The sequence below is a fragment of the Choloepus didactylus genome, chromosome 6 (genome assembly GCF_015220235.1).
Source record: "Choloepus didactylus isolate mChoDid1 chromosome 6, mChoDid1.pri, whole genome shotgun sequence".
NCBI lineage: Eukaryota > Metazoa > Chordata > Mammalia > Pilosa > Megalonychidae > Choloepus > Choloepus didactylus.
In genome coordinates, this window is record NC_051312.1 from 25,879,010 (window position 1) to 25,889,088 (window position 10,079).

General features: G+C 33.6%; 1 protein-coding gene across 1 annotated transcript; it reads right to left on the minus strand.

Moving 5' to 3' along the window:
* Positions 1–7,805: 7,805 nt before the first annotated feature.
* LOC119536772 (olfactory receptor 8K5-like) lies at positions 7,806–8,771 on the minus strand. The gene has a single exon (XM_037839533.1). The coding sequence runs from the start codon at positions 8,769–8,771 to the stop codon at positions 7,806–7,808; it is 966 nt and encodes a 321-aa protein (XP_037695461.1).
* Positions 8,772–10,079: the final 1,308 nt, after the last annotated feature.

A 10,079-nucleotide genomic window follows, 5' to 3' on the forward strand; every position in this document is an offset into this window, starting at 1 on the left:
TTGAAAGAGGAAGGCTGGGACCATGTGGGACACCAGAACAAAAGACAAATGGTAAAGATGGGGACTGTGTAACTCAGGGAAACCTAGGGTGCTCAATGATTGTAATAAAAGGTACAAATATGTTTTTACATGAGGTAGAACAAATGAATGTCAACACTGCAAGCTGTTAAAAATAGGGTGGGATTGGGGGGAAATGCAATCAATTCAAACTAGAGGCTAGAATTAACATAAACATTGTATTTTGCTTCCTTTAATGTAACAAAGGCAATATACCAAAGCTAAATTCATATGGGGGGTGGGGAATAGGGAAAGGGTATGGGACTCCTGGCATTGGTAATTTTGTCTGAGTTTTTATATTACTTTAGGTTAATGCTATCTTTCCTATTGTCAATTTCTAGCTATCAACTTTTGTTTTCTTTTATTTGTTTGTTTTACTGTCTTTCTTTTTTCTTTTTCTTTTTCTTTTGCCTCTCTGCCTTCTTTGACTCTTCCTCCATCTTTGTGGAAGAAATGGAGATGTCCTTATATAGAGAGTAGTGATGGTGCTCAATACATAAATACATGACTATACAGGGAACCAATAATTGTTTACTTAGGATGGAATGTATAGTGTGTGAACAAAACCATCTTAAAAGAAATGGGTTGATGAAGAAACCTTGAAGGCACTATACTGAGTGAAATAAGACAAACACATAAAGACAAATAGTGCAGGGTCTCACTGATATGAACTAGTTAAAATATGTAAACCCACAGACATGAAATATAAGTTACCAGGCTATAGAAATGAGGCTAAAGAATGGGGAGTGGTTGCTTATTATGAGCAGAATGTTCAGCTAGGGTGAACTTAAATGTTTAGAAATGGACAGGGGTGATTGTAGCATGTTATGAGAATAACAGTGCTGAGAGGTGTGTGAAGGTGGTGGAAAGGGTAAGCTCAGAGTCACACATGTTAACAGATGGAAAGTTGGAGTTTCAAGGATGGGAATGTATAAAACAGTGAATATTGTGGTGGACAATGTCTGTGATTAACTGTACAAATATTAGAAATCTCTCTCATGAATAAGAACAAATATATGTCAATGTAACTAGAAATTATCAATAGGCATATAGGGAAAAATATATGCCTATTGCAGACTATGTACTACAGTAAGTACTATTTTAACATTTTTTCATCAATAGTAACAAATGTACTATACCAAAACATAATATATATTATATATTTATATATATAATATATATGTATAATATGTATATACATTATATACATATATACATATTATAATCAATAATGGAGGGGACATGGATGGGGGATGGGAGGATCTGAGTTTCCTTTTCTTGGTCTTTATTTATTTTCTGCAGCAGTGAAAATGTTCTAAAAGTTGAAAAAATATTAATTGTATTGACGGATACACAGCTGTGTGGTGGTACCATGGGCAATTTATTGTACACTTTGGATCTTTGGATAGTTTTATGGTAATTGAACAATCTTAATAAAAAAATTAAAACAAACAAAAAACAAAAACAAATGACAGAACTTATGGGAATGAAAGTCACAGTAGAAGAGATGAAAATACAATGGAGACATACAAGAGCAGATTTGATGAAGCAGAGGAATTTGTGAAGTAGAAGACAGGACTCTGGAACCTACACATGTAGACAGGTAGGGAAAAGAATGGAAAAATACAAGCAGGGTCTCAGGGAACTGTATGACAACATAACACACATGAATATATGTGTGAATGGTGTCTCTGAAGGAGGAGAGAAGGGAAAGGGTCAGAAAGAATGGTGAGGAAATAATTAAGGAAGAGTTCCCAGCTCTTATGAAAGAAAAAATTTACAGACCCAAGAAGCACAGCATACCTCAAACATAATAGATTCAAATAGACCTACTCTGAGACAGCTACTAATCAGCTTGTCAAATGTCAAATATGAAGAGAGAATTCTGAAAGCAGCAAGAGGAAAAGTATCCATCACATACAAGGGAAGCTTGAGAAGAATAAATGTATATCTTTCAGCTGAAATCATGGAGGTGAGAAGGCAGTGGTATTATACATTAAAGGTACTGAAAGAGAAAAACTGCAAACCAAGAATTCTTTACCTGGCAAAACTGTCCTTCAAAAATGAGGAGAATTGAAAATACAGATAACAGACACTGATAGTGTTCATGAACAAGAAACCTGCTCTACAAGAAATACTAAAGGGAGCACTACAGGCAGATTGGAAAAGACAGAAAAGAGAGGTTTGGAGAAGAGTGTAGAAATGAATATTAACAGTAAGGGTAACTAATAGTAAATAAAGAAAAAAAATGAAGATATAAAACAATATCTAAAAGACAAAATGGTTGAAGAAAGCTCTGCCTTTACAGTAATTGCATTAAATATTAATGAATTAAACACCCCAATAAAAAGACATAGCTTGACAGAATGGATTAAACAAACAAACAAACAAACAAACACAAATACAGAATCCATCTATATGTTGTCTGCAGGAGATTCACTTAAGACCCAAGGAAAAAAAAAATGGTTGAAAATGGAAGTTTGGAAATAGATGTTTCATGCAAAGAAAAACCATAAAATAGCAGAGGTAGCTATACTAATATCAAAAAATTAGAATTCAAATATAAAACAATTTAAAGAGACAAAGAAGGACACTATGTATTGATATAAGGGACAATTGATCAAGAAGACATAACAATCATAAATATCTATGCACTGAGCCAGAGTGCCCAGACTTACATGAGGCAAACACCAACTAAACTGAAGGGAGAAGATGACACTTCTACAATAGTAATTGGAGACTTCCATACACCACACTCTCTTCAAAGAAAGGAGACAGGAAAAATGAAGAAACAGATTTTGAATATTATAAATGAACGAGACTTAACAGACATTAACAGAACATTGCACCCTCCAAAAAGCTGGATATACATGGATCATTCTCAAGGATACACTACATGTTGTGTCACAAAGCAGGCCTCAAATTTAAAAACATCAAAATTATACAATTATTTCTCAGAATGTAATGAAATGAAGATAGATATCAATATCAGGCAAAGGGCTGGAAAATTCACAAATATATGGGGGCTAAATTAGACACACTTAAACAACCATTGGTCAAGGAAGAAATTACAAGATAAATCAGCAAATATCTCCAGGAAAATGGAAAGGAGAACACAAAATATCAAAACTTATAGGATCCAGCAAAGGCAGTGCTGAGAGGGAAATTTATTGCCCTAAATGCCTATATTAGAAAAGAAGAAAGAGCAAAAATTGAGAACTTAACAGCTCATCTGGAGTAACCAGAGAAAGAAAAGCAAACAAAACCCAAAACAAAGAGAAGGAAAGAGATTTAAAAAATTAGAGCAGAAATAAATGAAATTGAGAACATGAAAACAAAAAGGAGAATTAACAAAACCTAAAGTTGATTCTTTGAGAAAATAAATAAAATCAATGGACACAGCTAGGCTGACAGAAAAAGAGTGAGGATGCAAGTAAATAATATCAGAAATGGGGGGGGGGCTACATAACTGTTGACTCTACAGAAATAAAGGAGATAATGAGAAGACACTATGAAAACCTGCATGCTAAAAATCTTGACAACTTAGATGAAATGGACAACTTCTTATAAAAGAAAAAAAAAAAACAAAACACTGACTTGAAAAGAAATAGACAACTTCAAAGAAAAAAAATAATAATAAAGAGATTGAATCAATTATCAAAAAACTCCCAAAAAAGAATTATCCAAGATCTGATGGCATCACATGCAAATTCTATCAAGCATGCAAGAAAGACCTGATACCAATAGTGCTCAAATTGTTCAAAAAAATTGAAGAGGAGGGAAAGCTACCTGGCTCTGTGAACCCAACTTCACCCTAATACCAAAGCCATACAAAGATACTATAAGAAAATAAAATTACAGACCAATCTCTTTAACAAATACACACATAAATATCCTCAACAAAATACTTGCAAATTGAACAGCATCACATAAAAAGAATTATACACCATGACCAAGTGTATTTTATTCAATAAAAATACACCATATCAATAAATTAAAGAGGACAAAACACATCATGATCTCATTTGATGCAGAAAAGTAATTTAACAAAATTCAGCAATTTTCTTGATGAAAACATTTCCAAGGATAAAAATAGAAGGAAGATTCATTAACATGATAAAGGGAATATATGAAAAATGTGCAGCTAGCATCATACTCAATGGGAAAAGAGTGAAAGCTTTCCCTCTAGGTTAGGAACAAGACAAGGATACCCACTGTCACCATTGTTATTCAACATCGTGCTGGAAATTCCAGCTAGAGCAATTAGGAAAGAAAAACAAATAAAAGGCATCCAAATTGGAAATGGTGAAGTAAAACTTTCACTGTTTGCAGATGAGATGATCCCAAATGTAGAAAATCCTGACAAATCTACAGCAAAATTATGAGAGCTAATAAATGAATACATCAAAGTTGCAGGATACAAGATCAATAGACAAAAATCAGTAATTTTTCTATACACTAGAAATCTGAGGAGGAAATCTAAAAAAAATCTGTTTAAAATAGCTAACAAAAAGAGTCAAATATTTAGGAATAAATTTAATCAAGGACAAAGAAAACCTATACAAAGAAAATTGCCAAAATTGCTAAAAGAAATCAAGGCAGACCTAAATAAATGCTAGCACATGCTATGTTTACAGATTGGAAGAATAAATATAGTTAAGATGTCAATTCCACTCAAATTGATATAGATTCAATGCAATACTAATTAAAATTCCAAAACTTACTTTGCAAAAATAGAAATAAATACCAAATTTATATGTAAGGGCAGGGTGCTCTTATTAGCTTAAAATATCTTGAGAAAGATACATGACTTTAAAACATATTACAAAGCTATAATATTCAAAATAGCATGGTACTGGATTAAAGAGGGATATATCAACCAATACAGTTGAATTGATAGTTCATAATTAGACCCTCTCATCTATGGAAAATTGACTTTTGAGAAGGTGGTCAAGTCAACCCAAGTGAGACAGAGCAGCCTCCTCAACAAATAGTGGTTGGAGAATTAGATATCCATATCCAGAAGAATGAAAGAGGACCACTATCTCACATCTTATACAAAAAGCAACTCAAAATGGATTGAAGACCTAAATGTAAGAGCTAAGACTATAAAACTTTTAGAAGAAAATATAGGGAAATATCTTAAAGATTTTGTGATAAGAGGTGGTTTCCTAGACTTTACACCCAAAGCGTAAGCAATGAAAAAAGAAATAGATAAATGGGATCTTCTCAAAACTGAAAACTTTTGCACATCAAAGGATGTTGTCAGGAAAGTAAAAAGATGGCCTATGCAATGGGAGACAGAATTTGGAGACCACATATCAGCTAAGTATTTAATATCCAGAATATATCAAGAAGTCATACAATTCAACAACAAAAAGGCAAAAAAAAAATTATAGAAAGGGCAAAACACATGGCTTGACACTTTTCTGAAGAAGAAATACAATTGCTTCAAAAACATATTAAAAGATGCTCAACTTCACTAGATACTTGTGAAATGCAAACCAAAAAATATGTTATCATCTCATACTCACACCTATTAGAATAACCATTATAAAAAAGAAAAAAAAAAACTGAAAACTTCAAGTGTTGTGGAGGATGAGGAGAGAGAAGTACACTTATTCACTGTTGGTGGGAATGTAGAATGGTGCAACTGCTCTGGAAGGCAATTGGGTGGTTCTTCGCTTAGCTAAGTACAGCATTGCTGTATGATCCAGCAATCCCATTACCAGATATGTACTCAGAGGGACTGAAGGCTGGGACATAAACAGATATTTGTAAACTGATGTTTATAGTGATATTATTCATGATTACCAATAGATGGAAATAGTCCAAATGTCCATCATGGACTAATGGATAAACAAGCATATATACATATGATGGAATATTATGCAGCTGTAAGACAGAAAAATGTCATGATGCATGCAATAACATGTATTCAAGACATTGTGTTGGGTGAAATTAGCCAGACACAAAATGTCAAATACTGTGTGGTCTCACTAATATGAACTAACTATAATGACCAAACTCTGAAAGTTCAAGTTAGGAACACAGGTTATCAGGAGGTAGAAAGAGAGTAGAAATTGGGCATTTGAGGCTGAAGGAGTACAGAATGCTCAACAGAACTGATTGTAAAGATCCAGAAATGGATATCACAATACTATGTGATGGTAGCACAATATTGTAAGTATAATGAGCAAAGCTGAGTGTGAATAAGGTTGAAAGAGAAAGAATAGGGGAATTTATGACACCAGAAAAATAGAGGAAAAATGGGGACTATATAATTTAGCAAAAATTAGAGAGATAATGATGGTTAGATGTAGAAATGTAAGAATCTTTTTACATGAGGGAGAAAAAGTGAATATCAACATTGCAAGGTGTGGAAAATGGGATGATATATGGGAAAAGAGACAATCAATGCAAGCTAGGGCCTATAGTTAACAATAGCATTGTAATATTCTTCCATTAATTGTAACAAAGGAAATATACTAAAGCCAAATGTTGACAGATGATGATATAAGGGAGGTATATGGGATTCTTGTTGTTTCTCCTTTTATATTTCATTTTATTTTATTTTTATATTTTATTTTTTATTCTTTTTTTCTTCCTCTTCTTTTTTTGGCAGAAGAAATGGAAATATTCTCATGTATACTGTACTTGTGAAAACATAACTATCTGATTATACTGGGTGCTGTTGAATATTCACTGAGGATGCCTTGTATGGTGTGTGAAGAAAACTGTTTAAAAAATAAACAGAAAGATGCTACTGCTGGAGAAGATGTGGAGAGAGAAAGATCTATTCACTGTTGGTAGGGAAGTAGAATGATGCAGTCCCTTTGGAGGGCAGAGTGGTAGTTCCACTGGAGGCCAAGTATAGGGTTGACATATTATCCTGCATTCCCATTATTTGGTATATACTTGGAACAACTGAAAGCAGGGACATGAATAGGCATTTGCACACTGGTGTTTATGGTAGCAATTTTCATGATTTTCAATGGATGGAGGTAGCCTAACATTACACTGATGGGTGAACCAAAGTGCAAACTGTGGTGTATCCATACAACAGAATATTGAACAGCTGCAAGAAGGAAATAAGTCATGAAGCATGCAACTAGGTGAATGAAACTTGAGGTCATTATATTGAATGAAATAATTGATAAACAAAAGGACAAATATTGTAAGGTCTTCCTGTTATAAACTAAATACGGAGAACAAGTGTTGACAATTGAATTAGAGAGCACAGGTACCAGAGGATATAATGTGGACAGAGATTGCAGGAGGATGGAGTGTTCAATGAGGCTTGTTGAAAAGGTTCATAGATTGTAACTCTCACAGCAATCACATCTATTCCTAAGTTTCGACTGTTATTTAAGAGATGTTTATTTGGTACAAAATTTATATTATCTGTAGCATGGTAAAAATGAATGATTACAGTAGAGAAAATTCTTCATGGTGTCAACAGAACACACAGAAAACTCTCAAACTTTCTACACATTGTTTTGCTTCAAAAAATACAAAGAAGACAAGATTGAGTAGATTTTTGTCCTTAAATAAGCCAAACTAAACCAAACTTAGAAACAAATAAATGGTTTAGGGATGTACAGTGGTAGAGTGTAAAATGTTCCATTCAGGGGAAGTATGAGGTTCTATGGATGCACATAGAGAAAGTCTTTGCTTAAGAGTAAAAGGGAAATTAATTCTACCAAGTAAAAATATTATCAAATGGCATTTGTTTTTGTCATCACTGTCTAGAACAATATTCTATATTGAATATGGAATACAAAAGATAAAGAAATCTTAAAGATTCTGTAGAAGGCATTTTTTACCTCTTTGTTCCTTAAGCTGTAAATCAAGGGGTTAAGCATAGGGATGACTAAAGTGTAAAACACAGAGACCATTCTGTCACTTTCAAAAGAGCGAATAGATTTAGGTTGCACATACATAAATAGCAGAGTTCCATAAAACACAATCACTACAGTTAGATGAGAACCACATGTGGAGAAAGCTTTTTTCCTGCCCTTTGCTGAATGTATTTGAAATATGGCTATTAGTATCAGCATGTAGGACACTAGGACTAAGTGAAGTTGGGAAATCAAATTAAATGCTGCAAATATTAGTATCAGTAATCCTGTTTCTTGTGCATTGGAGCAAAGCATGGAAGCCAAGGGAACATCATCACAGTAGATATGACTGATGATATTAGAGCCACAAAATGTTGAAGTAAAAATCTTTATAGTAAATGTCAGAGACTGGATGGTGCTGCAGAGGTAGGGGTTACCCACAAGCACATGGCAAACCCTCTGGGTCATGATAACACTGTAGAACAGAGGGTTACAGATGGCCACATAGCGGTCATAGGCCATGGATGACAACATGAAAATTTCACTGATCATGAACAAAAGGAAAAAAGCCAGCTGTGTGGCACAGGCATAATAAGAAATGGTATTTTGCTCCACAACAAAAGTTACCAGGAACTTGGGACAAATGACAGTGGAATTACCAAGATCAATGAAAGCCAGGTGTCTGATAAAGAAATACATAGGGGTGTGGAGGCGGGAGTCCACCTTGGTCAGGATGATCATGCCCAGGTTGCCCACCACTGTGACCATGTAGATGATGAGGAAAACCCCAAAAAGGGGACCCTGCAGCTCAGGGTGCCTTGTGACTCCCAGTAGAATGAATTCAGGCAGGACTGTCAGGTTCTTTTGGCCCATTTTATCCAGTTCTCTCTTCTGGGAAGAAACAGAAACATCATTATTAGTTTTCATGTAAAATTATATAAACAAGTTACATTATTTTAGATATAATGTAGATTGTTTTTATATTGAAGGATAGAAAAATAATCCCAGCATCTGATTTTGAAGCTAAAATAAAATGTAAAGTTCCTTTTCCCAATATTGGAGCACTACTATGATGTAGATTGAATTTTTAACAGAGTCAATGTCTGGAGCATATCCCCTGACAACAAAGTCACATATGTGTTCATATAGGAATATTGGATTTTATTTATCTACCCAATCAAATCACAACTTTTATTTAGCATACTTCAGTTTTTGATTCTTTTTTATTTTCATATACTTAATGAGACAGGAATGTAGAAGTTGAAACAAATGAAGTTTATAGTTTATGGTTCCTCAATTGCACTTCAAAGTCTCTGCATGGAAACTTAGGAATGCACTCACACAGTGATATATATTTGGTAATGTGAATGTGAGATGATCATGATCATATTTATCCTCAATTAGAGTCACCTCTTTCCATTTTGTCTTCTTCTCCATTGTACTTTGCCCAATGTTAGGTGGCATTAGAATGTCTACAGAAATTATTGCAGGCCAGCTATGCAGAAATAGAGTTAAAGCTTTATTTAATGGCAGTGAATATACTTATGTGGTTTCAGTTAATGACCTATGTAATTAAATAATAGTATCTGTTCTGGGTGACAGTGACCTCTAAGTATATTCCCAGCACCCTGTACACTGATATGTACTAAGGATTTATCAGAAGTCATTTTGTTTCTGGATTTTATGAAATAAATGACTACTATCAGTTTGTTCATAATTGAATTTAGTGTTTTTACGTTTTCATTTTAAGGACATGTTTATGCCTCAATATTCTTGTAGAATTTATTTTTTAATAACCACAGTTTCTATAAACTTCAATAAACAAATTATCTGGTCCATGTCTGCTAAATTCTATGGTTTACTTCAATATTCAGGCAATGGATTAGTTAGTTTTATATGCTCTATTTATTTTTAGCACAGAGGAGATAATGAAATCTCTATTGCATTTAATCTTTATTTGTGAATTTATTACATCATATATGGCAAAATTTCATTTTTTTTTGTAACTGTAAAATGGAGAACTTATAGTGTATATCACTGCAATTTTCAAGCATTTCAGTGAGAAATTCTAGTTTTCTTTTCTTTCAGCTACACAAGAAAAGTCATTAAATCAAAGCACAACCAACCTGATTAAAGATAGGGAGGCTGCTTTAACCAAAATCATTTGGAACCCCTTTCAAA

What these genes read in the sequence shown, in the direction of transcription:
- LOC119536772 (XM_037839533.1), bottom strand. Translation starts at nt 8,771, where the DNA reads ATGGGCCAAAAGAACCTGACAGTCCTGCCTGAATTCATTCTACTGGGA.